This window comes from Marmota marmota, unplaced genomic scaffold, assembly GCF_001458135.2.
Source record: "Marmota marmota marmota unplaced genomic scaffold, marMar, whole genome shotgun sequence".
Taxonomy (NCBI): domain Eukaryota; kingdom Metazoa; phylum Chordata; class Mammalia; order Rodentia; family Sciuridae; genus Marmota; species Marmota marmota.
In genome coordinates, this window is record NW_026000019.1 from 22,957,507 (window position 1) to 22,971,114 (window position 13,608).

General features: G+C 39.7%; 1 protein-coding gene across 6 annotated transcripts in view; it reads right to left on the reverse strand.

The window, feature by feature from the left end:
• Positions 1–13,608, reverse strand: part of Pou2f1 (POU class 2 homeobox 1) — a 112,490-nt gene that overhangs the window by 39,224 nt on the left and 59,658 nt on the right. For all 6 annotated transcript variants that reach the window (XM_048810090.1, XM_048810093.1, XM_048810092.1 and 3 more), the window contains 4 exons: positions 9,823–9,876; positions 8,049–8,168; positions 5,735–5,923; positions 4,273–4,399 (listed from right to left, as the gene is read on the reverse strand). In XM_048810090.1, coding sequence (XP_048666047.1) covers positions 4,273–4,399; positions 5,735–5,923; positions 8,049–8,168; positions 9,823–9,876 — 490 coding nt within the window. The remainder of the gene's footprint in view (positions 1–4,272; positions 4,400–5,734; positions 5,924–8,048; positions 8,169–9,822; positions 9,877–13,608) is intronic.

Below are 13,608 nucleotides of genomic sequence, written 5' to 3' on the forward strand. Positions count from 1 at the left end.
CTCCTGAGGAGAAATGTGAGTCCCAATGTGTTCATAGTAATGCTCAGAGGAGCACCTGAGTCTAGGATTTGTTACTTTCACAACCTTGTCAAGAAAGAACCAACCCAAAAGCTATTTTGTCCATCTACAACTAAAATATTAAAAAAATAAAGAACAAACCCACGATACTTGTATTCAAAGATTTAATATGGGTACATAGGAGCAACAAAATCTTCCTAATTAGGATTTTCTAGGCTACTGAATTTGGAAGTACTGAATGTTGAAAAACTACATTCTATGACAATGATTAAAGGCAACCTGGTAAATAAAATTATTTATAAAAGAAAATTAATTATCAAGAAAATAAAAAAAATAGTGATAATAAATAAAACAGAAGAAAGCATGAAGGTCAGAAATCAGACCCCATTATTAAACTTAGGCATTTCAACATGTGAGTGTCTTTAGTTTGGCAATGAAATTTAGATTTTTGTTACTTATTCAAAAAAGAATATATTTCCAAAATGATTCTTATTCAATCATAAACTATAATCCCTAATGACTCATTTTGGTTGCTAGTAGCATGTTCTATGAATAAATTCAAACCATAGATCTTTTTTCTTCCAAATGAGCACAGCTAAAAATGCTAGAAGGGCCCACAGAGGTTTAAAATTTACCTGAGGACCAACACTTGCCACCTCCCCCAACCTCAAAGAGTCAAACAAATGAAACACAAATGTATTCAACAGTTTCCCAAGAGGAATATTTCTTTGATATTTTTGGAATAAATGGAGAGAGTAGAAAAGGCAGTAGAAAGGTTAAGAGTAGAGATTTCCAATATACCAGGCCTGGTGGCTTGCACCTGTAATCCTAGCAACTTGGAAGGCTAAGGCAGTAGGGTCCAAGTTTGAGGCCAGCCTTGGCAACTTAGCAGGGCCCTGTCTCAAAATAAAAAAAAAAATAAAAAGGCTTGGGGATGTAGCTTGGTGATTAAGCACCCCTGGGTTCAGTTCCTAGTACCAAAAAACAAACAGAAAATCCTCCAATAAATTGTAACTCAAGTTTGGAAATGTATTAGTAAGAATTTTCTTAAGAAAATCTAAGAAAAATAATAATAAAAATAATTCTGGAAAATGGTTTAGATTTCCCTCCCTTGTCAGAAATTAAATCTTATACAGTTATATAATAGCAATATTGCCAAAAGTACAAACTATATTTCAAAAGTTCTGGATTAATAAATGAAAGGAAAAAAATCAGAAGAAATGGATATTTCAGGCTAATCTCATTCTGGAAATTATTATTAAAATCCCTACAAACTAAATCTGTCCCCTTCAACACTAATAGTTAAAAGTAAGAGCTGTTCAGATATTCAGTGCTCCTGGTGCTGCTGACCACAATGGATTCCACTCAGGAAAGCCTAACACCCCCACCCCCACTCCCACCCGCACCCCGTTCTGACCCTGCATGCTGCAAGTCAACCATCTTGGAGAACCAGCATGACTTGGCAGCAATGGCACCCTCAGACTCAGGCTACTTTTGAGCTGGTCTTTACTGTTCAAGGAGCTGTCAGCTTCCGAAATAGCTGACAAGGTTTGATGGCGACAGCAGCCCGGACCCAGAGGTTTCCATCTATGAGGTTCCTTTAGCAAAGTGCCTCAGTGCATTTACTCACCAGCCCTCTGCAACCCTTGGGTACAGGCTGACAGTATCCTCTTGTTGCAGGGGAGGGGACTAAGGCACCCAGGCAATGAGGCAGAGCCCAGATTCAGAGAGCAGCAGTGTGCCTTTGGAGTCTGTGCTCTTAACTACTATGTTACAATGACATTCCTGACATTGGTCAAACATTCTTCAAAACAGACCCATTTAAAGGGAAAGATGAAAAGGAAACACATGAAACTCAAGAAACGGTAGGTGACTTGTCCAATGTCACTGGCTCTAAAGCCAATCAGCCTTCCACTGTCTGCACTCCTTCCCAATCTAAGGTTTGGAGGCAAGAGGCTGCGAACATAGATAACCTTGGCAAATAAAAAACAGGAAAATGAATACTCATTTGTTATCGCAACTATATTAAGGTGAATTTTATTCTTTTAAATAAATAAAATGCAGTCCCAGATTTGAAAGAGGAAAGACAGCGCTCTTGGATTCGCCGAGAGTCAACGACAGCGCTCTCACTCAAACCTGAAGCTTCAAAAGTTTCCATGTCTAAAACATGTGCACTTCTGTCTTGACCTTCCAAGGTCTCCCTGCTCTAGACTGTTCCTCCTTCCCTGTAGGAATTCCCTTCCATTGGGATTACAACTCTTCACCAGCTCTGACTTCTAATTCTTCCTACAACTGAAGAGTTGGTTTTACCAACACTCTTCTACTAGTTTAGCCCTCACCGAACCTCAGTAGGACCATCGCAATGTTCTCCTAATTGGTATTACTCTGTTCTTATCCATTCTAATTTTTCTTCTCCAAGTTTCGGCATGAGCTTTTTAAATACAAAATATGATATGCCACTTTTTGCTTAAAGCTTCTGCAGTTTTGTATAACCTACAGAAGATTTCTTTATTGGAAGGTATTGGCCCATTCACATTAGACTCCCCAAATTGCTGGTTAAAATTCTGGGTGTGGGGCTCAGATATCTACTTTTCTAATTCTTCAAGTGACTAGCAAAAAAAAAAAAAAAAAGGAACCTTGGGAAGAATTAAGCTATTAGATTTAAGGTCAAGCTCCTGGATACCATGTTAGTTTCTTGAATGATCTGGTTGGTCTCTCTTAATCTTTCTGTCCTTAAGTTTCATTATTATTCAAACATGCAACTTATGGTTTTTTAAGGCATTACTTAACAGTTCTTGAACACAGCATATGAATTTTCCTCCATGTCTTTGAGCTTTGCAAAGCTGTTCACCTCCTCTTTGTCATCCTGTGCATGCCACGCCTTATCCCATCTCTGAAGGCTGCTATGGGAACAAAGATATGGAGGTCTCTCTGCTCAGCTCCTGCCGCATTCTGTGCACATAGGTTCTAACACTCGTAACAGTTCTGTTTCTCTTCCACTAGACTGTGAGCTCTTTGAAAGTAAAAACTGGCTTATCCCTCTTTTAATTTTGAACATATGCTAAAATAGGTATTTACACAACAAAAGATTTTGGAATGACCAAGAAAAAAGGCAAAAATCAAACCAAAACAAATGCTCCAGAGATAATGAAGAACTGATACTTGATCAGTGCATATTGTATACATGTGTATAAATATTACACTATACCACATAAATACGTACAATTATTTGATCATTATGCACTGTACACTGTACCAGTTATCACATTGTACTCCATAAATACGTACAATTAAAATAATATCTTAAAACATTAGTAGAGGGGCTGGGGTTGTAACTCAGTGGTACAGCATGGGTGAGGCACTGGGTTCGATCCTCAGCACCAAATAAAAATAAAGGTGTATTGTGTCCATCTACAGCTTAAAAAATATTTTTAAAAAATCAGTAGAAATGCACAAATGTTTTTGGGTTCAGCTCTTGATACCCTGATGTTTTCTACACCGATAACGTGAACCAGTCCTTACAAACATGACTGAACTTTTTTTTTACTGTTTGATACAGTAATTATACAACAATATGTATTACATAAAGGGTTTTGTTTTTTTTTTTTTTTTTTTAGTATTCAGGAGTGAACCCAGGGCCTTGTGCATGTTAGGCAAGTGCTCTACTGCTGAGCTACATCTCAAGCCTTAATTTTTTTTTGAGACAGGGTGTTGCTAAGCTGCCCAGGCTGGCCTTACACCTGCACTTCTGCTGCCTTCGGGTTCCAGCAGGTACACACGGCTGTGCCCAGCTCAAAGACATTCTTTAACCACTCACAGAATGTGGGCAGTTTCTAATACAGCACCCTTTCCTTCTTTAAAAGAAACTAAGTTAGAAGCATATACTTTCAAGGTTTCCTATACAGCCTTTGAATACATTCCCATGATGAACTATGGAAGCAATAAAAGCAATTTATCCAATTTGTATTTGGCATGCTGAGTGGTTTCATTTAGACATTTGGCCAAAGCCTTGGTTCCTCTTTAGTGATGAAATGTTGACAAGGGAGGCAACCTTCAACAATGGGGTGTATATGACCAATAAGAAAAAAAGAAAAAAAGCATATCTTTCTTTACACACATAATGATATTTTAAAATCAATATTCATGAAAACCATTGTCCTAATGGCCAGCTGTAGTGTGAAAATGACACCCAGTGTGCGTGTCACATTAAGCGGACAACCTTGGGGTGCCACTCAGGCCTAAGGAGAATCTCACCCTGCTGGCCCTGGGGAGTCTGTGAGATGATAAACTGCGCTGGTTGCAAGTTGGTGGTCGGGTGAACCAACACAAACTGTTGCAGGTTGAGATTCTGCTGTTGTAGCTGTTGCAGCTGTTGCAGATCCTGAAAAATCAGAATTAAACATGGAATGGAAATTCTGAAACCAACGTTCTCTTAATCCTAAGTTTCCCAGCCGACGACTTCTGTCACTCCACCTAGAGAAGAGTCAACATCTAGCATTATTTCATGTCCCAACGGTGTGTGCCATGAATATGCTTCACGCAGCATGGAAAGACACTGGGGCTTCCTAAGACCTTACTATTTCTGTGGGCATACGGAGATTATGCTCAGCCTGATTTTCAAATGATATAAAATCGTCTCTGAACCAATGGTTACAGTTCTATTTTTTAATGTATAGAGACCAACATGGGTTTTAAAACTCCCATTTTGTGACAAAACAGCTTTTAAACATGACTCATTTTGTTCTTGTTAAGAAAAATTGAGTGTTATGTCTGAATTTCCGACAATAAACTAAGATCAATGACTCATGAAATTTGACACCAGTTTATCTAACTCAACTGAGAAATCAGGGTTAAATTACTAAAAAGAGAAAAATAGCTATCCCTACAAAAATCTGGTCCATAGCATAACAATAGCCTTGGTGGTCTCTAAGGTCTTGTGGCTATCAGACTGCTTTCAGACACATTGCCTTGCCCAGACTCATGTCAACACACAAAGCTTGGTGATGAAGAAAGCAACCCAAACTGAAATACTATCTTGATAAAGAAAGACTGCACAAAGAGTAATAAAGGTTAGCCTGACATCATTTTTTAAACATCTAGTCAAACTCTTGCAACAATTTAAGTCTACTATTGAGTCTTCTCTGGGGGGTAAAGGTAATTGTCCAGAATTAGACTTATAACTCTTCGTATATTTTACTCATTGAATGAAAGTTCACCTTTTTCCTCTTTGTGAGATAAAAGATTTATTTTCCTCCTTGGTCCTACTGTCTATGCCTCTTAAATAATTTCTTTAATTGTATTTGGATTCTTCACCCTAAAATGAGAAAAATCAGCCAAATAACACTGTACTGTGATTCTCCACAGTGCTAATCGCTCCAGAGCAGAGATGCCTTGCTGTCTCCCACACATGGTGGCCGTTCACTGCCAGCACGTGAAGAAGCATGCCTGCTGCAATTAGCTAATTAAGATAAACGCAGTAATCCCCTGCCTCAGAAATTCACCAGCTGCTTATTCAAGATCATCGCTTATATAAACAGTCAGTTATTCAAAAAATCTGCTATGTGTTTATAACACCAACTCAAACAAGCAAACAAATGAATTATTGTGAACTCAGCAGTAAGAAAGAACTCTGTTAACTCACTATCTGGAGTTCCACACCAACCATCATAAAGCTAAGTGGACACTAAATAAAACCCACCACTTCCTCCTCGCTCACCTGTGCGATCTGGATGGGCTGAGACAGGGGGATCTGAGTCATAGGCGTGGCAGCAGAGGCGGAGATGGTAGCACCAGCAGCGCTGTGCTGCTGGCTGGCGGAGTGCTGCTGCACAGCTGCGGCCAGTAGTTGGGCCTGGGCTTGGGCCTGCTGCAGCAGCAGCTGCTGCTGGGCTGGTGTCAAGGTGAGCTGTGTGGACCAGAGCAGACAGGGTGTGGGTTGAAGAAGCTGGCCTCCTACAGGACAATTGCTCTAAGTAAGTGACTCAAGTGGTGCCTGGCCCTAGTTACCCAACTTCACAATCAGCACTGCAGCTAAAATGTTTACTAGTGATTAAATGACCATCACTAGCAGAACATTTGAATTAAAATGGTAGTTCTCACTCCGGACTTAATCATTCAAGCTTGCCCAGGGCTCTAGGGTTCAGGCAAGAAAGTAATTAACTAGTAAGCAAGGGAAAAAAAAAAAAAAAAGAATAAATGCTGACAGGATATGAAAAGAAATTTACACCCAACAGAACAGTAAGTGATGAGTCAGATGAATGAGGAACAGGGATGCTGGATACTACCAGGAAAAGAACTGATAAGGCCCAGCTGCCTCCCCCCTGGCACAAACCCCACCATATTCTAGCATTCCCATTATGTCCTAAGATGTGACTAAAGACTATGAGGCCATTTGCTTCTTTTCTAAATCTCCCTACAGGCCCCTCTCACACAATCTTTTCTGTGTTGAAAGCACTGAATCTCTGCAACTTTACATCCCCTTCCAACATATTATCTCTGTGAAATAGGTGGTGACAACCACTTTCTTTACATGCAAATGAACCTTAATGCCCAGGTTTAATAGAAACTCCAGCCACAAGAACCTGGAATCTCAAGTGCCTCTTACTATTGTAGACACCAGTCACCAAAAAGCTGCATATGGTAAAGTGGGAAATGTATATAGACCCGATTTACACTTGCTTTCGTAAAGCAACTTATTTAAAATAAGCTTAAATCCAAGTTGCAAGTCTACAGAACTGCCATTTTGGAAACATTTCTAATTAAAAAAATAAGAAATCATGTAATATTCTGAAGTGCATTAAGAGTCACTTAGAGGGCTGGGGATGTGGCTCAAGCGGTAGCGCTCTCGCCTGGCATGCGTGCGGCCCGGGTTCGATCCTCAGCACCACATACAAAACAAAGATGTTGTGTCCGCCGAGAACTAAAAAATAAATATTAAAAATTCTCTCTCTCTCTCTCTCCCTCCCTCCCTCTCTCACTCTATCTTTTTTTTTTAAAAAAAAAAGAGTCACTTAGAGGCACAACCCTCCTTCTAAAAGGTTCTAACACAATCTGTGCATTATAAACAAGAATCAGCTAAGCATGGCGATGCAAGCCTGTAATCCCAGCAACTCCAGAGGCTAAGGCAGGATAGTACCAAGTCTGAGGCCAGCCTGGTCAACTTTGCAAGACCCTGTTCCAAAATTAAATAAAAAAGGTGGAGGATGGGAGGGAGCAGGGGGAAGGTCTGGGATGGAACTCAGTGGCTCAATCTCTAGTACCAAAAACCAAAACACAAAATCCCCATATGAATAAAAATGAAACTACTCATTACCTAGATGCATATATATATATATATACAGATATATGCATGCATCTTTTTATTCTGAGGTTTGATGTGATATAAATGATGTCTTAAAGAAAACTGGAAATTTACTGCAGTCACATAGGCCAATTTGTTACCAGTAAAAATAAATTTACTGAACGTTATGTGCCAAGCACGGTTTTATGAGCTTTACATATATCATCTCTAATCCTTATAACAGTATTGGAATAGGTATTACCGACATCTCCATTTTACAGGAGGAAAACTGAGGTTCAGGGAGATGTCAGGGAGTAGTCAGCCCAGGCAGTATGCTGCAGAGCCTGGTATGAGACCATGTATTTTAGAACATTACTCAGTCACTTAGGAGAAAACGTTTCCTTTTGTTGGTACTAATCCACTCTTGAACTTCTATCCTGCAGTGACGTCATGATTCTAAACTGACAACTGCCACTTAGCCAATATAATGAATGGTCTCGACACGACTCCATCTCATGATGAAGGAACACCTGAACATGGGTTTAGAAACTCCTCAGGTTATCTGCAACTGTAACAAAAGACATCCTGAAATCCTGTGACAAAGGTGAGTCCTTTTTCAGAGCTGTCTGCAGCACTGGTAGTTCCTTAGACACAACAATGCCATGTTCAGTAAACAGTGCTGATCGGATGTTGGCTGATGGCACCTGTGACACAGGGGGAGTTTATTAAGATGTTCTCAGTGGAAACTTACCCCAGTTATCTGTCCTCCAGCAAGCATGAGCTGGGTCTGGGGGATGGCCGCCTGCACAGAAGGCTGCGGGGAAGGCTGGCTTGGCTGTTGAGAGTCCCCTGACTCTTCATTAGATTTAGACTGAGGTGGGAAGGATAGGAAATGAAAGATTACAACAGTTGATTAAAAGAAATGTATTAGTAACTCCATATTTTAAGAATCATTTAAAATATGTGTTATTTGATGATGAATTCTCTATTTTCTTTTTCTTTCTTATTCACTTATATCTTCCTGGTTTTGCATATAAGTTTTTAGTTTTTATTCTAGTGCCAGCAATGTTGCAATTATAATTTTTAAAAATAAAAAATAAATTGATCCTCCACTTATCAAAAGAAAATTTTACAACAGCAAATCCTTATCCGTTTCTGTGTCAGACCCTCCATACTAACATCCTGACACAGACTTGGCAGTCTGGAGCTTCTTCATAGGCCACCTTAGGGGCTCACTGTTCGACCCAGAGGGTTTCTCCTGTACTATTTTAAATGACCTGTAAATCTAGCATCTTCGTCAAGCTTGAGGGGAAATACTACAGTCAAGAAAGAGCACACACTCCTGAAAGGGGCACAGAGAGAAAATTTTATGGTAATTAAAACTGGTTATGCAGAGCATTAAAATTCTGCATAGATTTGCATATTTCCCACCACCTGTTTTGGGGACTGCAGCAGGGCTAATTAACATAAAAGCTCTGATTAATTCTGCCAGTCTTTGAAAGATAATTACAGTGCAGGACTGTAAACATTCTGCACTGGAGATACAGCCTGTTTGCCAACATCCCTCTAAGGGATGAAAGTTTACCATGGCAACCAAGGCAATTTTCTACCTCCTCTCCCTCAGAAAGGAAGATCACATTATCTCCTTTTCTTTTCTCTCCTTGTTTCCATGTGTTACAAGGTCCATATTCCACTGGGTTTCATGGAATGCTCAACCCAAGGTCTTTAGTCACTAGCAACACTGAAATCAATCCACCACAGTACTGTTGCTACCTCTTGACTGCTAGTCACCCAACACTATAATGAAAAGCCGAAGGAGGGGTGCATGACACCTGATTTCTGCACGCTCTGCCACATACCACGTGTTCACATGTGCAAACTTACAAGATTTAAGTTTTGCTTTAAATTTTTGTCTATCTACACACCAACATCCATAAACAGGTTTAGTTACAATTCTTAGAAGCATAACATTTAGAGTAGAGAGGAACTCTGGCAATCTTACAAATATCCACATTTCAATGAAGATAAAGGAAAAAAAAACTGGGTCCCATCAAGTAACAAGACTTGCTAAAAGTCACACAGTTAGTTCACACCTAAGACTTCCACAATTCTCAGTCCAGGGCTCTCTGCATTGTTTTCCTGAGACATGAAAAATGAAAGTAAAAAGATCTTTGGAAACAAAAGAGCATTTAAGAGATTATATGGCTTAGTGATTAGATATGTGTACAGTGTGACTTAGAAACATTTTACTGAACTTACATATAAAACTTGGAAGGCAGACTTTTCTCATCCACCTTTGATTCATGCATAGAATATAAAATTGATTTTCATGAATGGCAATAATTATCATTTGTATCTTTATGATGTTCAGTAATAAAAATATAGAAATAAATAATAAGAAAATTTAAAAATGATAAATAGTAATACTTTTGTTTCCTATTATAAAATTATTATGTACTCATTATAAAAAATTTTGGAAAAAAATAAATGGAAAAACTGACCCATTATCTCATGTCCCAGCTTACCTGTACATTTAAAGACTGAGCAGCAGCCTGTAAACTTGTTCCAGCGAGCTGGACCTATAAGTAAAGTAATAAAGGGAGGTTCTAGGCCAATACTGTTGGCATTCATCACCAGAGGTGTCCTCAACACTTTATAAGACTCTCCATTGAAGGCGTGTGGCTGAGAGAGAAGGTAAGTACAATGAGCTCATCTTACTGGGTGAAGACGTCATGGGAAAGTTCACAGTCCCCATCTCCACTAAAAGATGCTGCTGATTTTTTCTGAAGCTGTTTTCACCCTAAATGAGTATCACAGGGTTTTACATCTGTACAGGATGTGCCTACTTAACATGTCTGTATTTACAGGATGCCTAGATCCTGAGCACTTAATCATCTTCCACGTATGTTAAAGAACACATAAGAATAAGCTCCCTAACATATTAGTTTATCATTAAAAATGAGAACCATATACTTCTTTCATAATTTCCACGTATACAGAGTAAAACTTTCTTTTAAATCTTTTTATTTGTTTTAATTAGTTATACATGACAGTAGAAGGCACTTATGCACTTTGATAGATCATACATAGCAGAGTAAAACTTTCATATATGCACACCAACACAGGTAAATCCTTAAAATATTTAGCATCATAACTTAAAATTTCTAGCTAAAATAATCTGTCCTATAAACCACATATGAAAGTTTGTCATAATATTTACATTTCACACATTCAGAAAGTTCAAAATCACGGTTATGTTGAAATATGGGTATAGAGCCAGTCTACTCCCAGCAGCTCAGGAGGCTGAGGCAGGAGAGGCAGGAGAGTTTAAGACCAGCCTCAGCAAAAGGGAGGGGGGCTAAGCAACTCAGTGAGACCCTGTCTCTAAAAAAAATACAAAATAGGGCTGGGGATGTAGCTCAGTGGTCAAGTGCCCCTGAGTTCAATTCCCGATACCTGCCACCCCATCCCACCCACTCCCCCCCCACCCCCACCCCCGTGCGTGCACGCACACGCACACGCACACGCACACACACACAAACAAAGAATATGGATACACACACAAGGAATTAGACAGCCATTGTCTGGCAATTGTGAAAACTGTCTCAGGCAGGAGTCATCAGTGGATGATCAACTACGGACAAGATTTGAGGAGTAACAGGAAATTGACAAGGTCTCGACTCTTTCTCCCCAAGTGCTAATGACAAGGGCAAACTCATACCTTTACAGAGGGCTGTGGGCAGCAGTGACCAAGCAAGCACAGAGCTGTCAGCAAGGATACTTGTGCCTCCTGCTAGGATGCACTGTGAGGAGCACACACTCCCTGCATGGTAGGGAGAGAAAGAAGCACAAGAGTGCTCCCACCAAACGAGGATTCTGGCAAGGGACTGTACACTGGAGGAACAGAGCATCATGAATCACTCCAGGGCTCAAACCTGAGAGACTGGGAAATGGCTGTGTCACCAACAGGGAAGGCAGGAGTTCCACTCTGGATATACCACAGAGCATTAAGATGTTCTGGAGTTAATCTAAGCCTGGATATGGAGCTCGTGGAGTGAAGTGCTAAAATTCACTGACCGCTAAATCCTTTATTTGAAATGATTCTACTAACAGTGCTGTTAGTAAAGACTCCCCCAAAGGAAACAAAAACAGAAACTCCCCCTGCCGAGATGTATGGAGAACACATTTTAGATCCACTGGACTCAAAGAGACCAACCTGAAGAGAGAATGTTTACAGCATGCAGCCCAGGAGAGGCGAGCCCCAGCAGAGGAGGGGTTTCAACACAGAGGTTTAAAGGAGATCAAGTTCTATGTGACTTTATTTAAACCATGATGTGATGCTCCTGGGCTAACACTTGTTGAGAAACAGGATATTTATGCAGTCTTGCAGAATCACTCCACAGATTATTAGTTACAAGGAGGAAACAGTGACTTACAGTGGATCAATCGGACAAACAGACCTTAGTTGAATGATCAAACTTAGTATTACAAAAATAGGACAAGGCAATATCTTATGCCTTTGGATACAATGTTTAGGAGTGTTTCTTTCAAAACCACTCCAGTCATGAGAGAACAAACAAACCCAAATGAGAGGTATTCTATAAAATAGCTGGCCTTTCTCTACTCTTCAAAATTGTCAGTATCATGAAAGATATAGAGGCTGAGGAATTGTTCTGAACAAATGTGAAGACTAAACACAAAGTACGGACTGGATCGTGGACAGAAAATATTTAAATAGCAACCATATATTAGAAAATAGTCTCATATCAGTGCTGAACTTCTGAAATTTGATTTGTAGTTTTTAACATAATGTTGTTTATAGGAAAAGCATATTTAAGTGTTTATAAGCAATCAGCCACAATGCCTGCAATGTACTCTCAAGTGATTTGAGGAAAAAAATTCACATTTTCTATGTGTATATATGTACACACACACAAACACAAAGAGCAATAAAGTAAATACGGTAAAGCAGCAACCACTGGTGGTTTCAGACAAATATTGTTCTACTGCAATTGTGTAGATTTGAAAGTTTTCAAAACAGAAGGATAAAATAAAAAAGAGAGCTTCCCTTTAACACTTGATTTTGCTAGTTTCTCACATTTTTCTAGGCTCAGCTGAAAAGGACATTTCTTTGGCTTCCATCCTTTTTCTAGGAGGCATTGGAGGGTCTGTGACCTTGGAGGCCCCAGAGCTGGTTCAAGGTTTGCAACCACCTTAGAATCCAGACCAAGGGGAAAAGACTGCATGCCGTCCATGTACCTCCACCAACTGTTAAAACTGTACATATGGACCATGCTATGGCTTGGATGCTACATGTACCCCCAAAGGACCATCCATGTGTTGAAAGGTTGGGACCTAGTGGAACAAAGCTAGGTCACTGAGGGCATGCCGTCAAGGGGGATATTAGGACCCTGGCCCCTTCCTAACTCTCTTTGCATCTTGGTCATCCTTTGGTGTGTGGCTTTGCTCCACCAAACATTCCTTACTATAATGCTCTGCTGTATCACTGGCCCAAAGCAACCGGGCCAAGCAACCATGGACTAAACTTCTGAAATTGTGAGCTAAAATAAATCTTTCCTTCATTAGTTAATTTTGCTCAGGAGTTCTGTCACAGTTACAGAAACCTGATTAATATAGAGTGACATACATAGAAGCCAATAAAAGATGCTTTCTATGTACAACACAATTAACTACATGCATAAAAAATGTGACTCCCTTTAATGGCAGAGAACTTGTTGGAAGTTTAAATATGTTCTTAGAAGAAAATAAACATGATAACATTTTTATAGATTATGTTACGTTTCTCTGATTCAAAGATGCAGCTGTCCCTCCTATCCACAGGTAATACATTCCAATGTTGCCCCCTCACTGATGTTTGAAACTGCAGATAACACCAGACCTGTGTATACTAGAATTTTTCTACAGAGAGATAGCTACAATAAAGCTTAATTTACAAATTAGGCCAGTAAGAGATTAGCAAAAAAAATTAGAAACAAAATAGAGCAATTAAAACAACGTACTGCAACACACATCATTCGAAACTTGTGAACTGTTTCTGGAATTTCCATCATGGATAACAGAGACTGTGGATGGGTAGAGGGCACAGCACAGACAAAGCCATGTGGCTGAGCACAGCATGGACAAGGCTTGGCCCTAGAGAAGCAGCTGGCTGTTGCCAACAACCCCCTCTGCATCTGTAGACAAATCACAGGCTTTGGAGTAGCTTTCCTGAATTTCATCTGTTTTCAAGTAGAGAAAAACTTCTTTTACAGTTTAGATAGTCTTATAGTGTATTTTTATGAGAAGAGTAG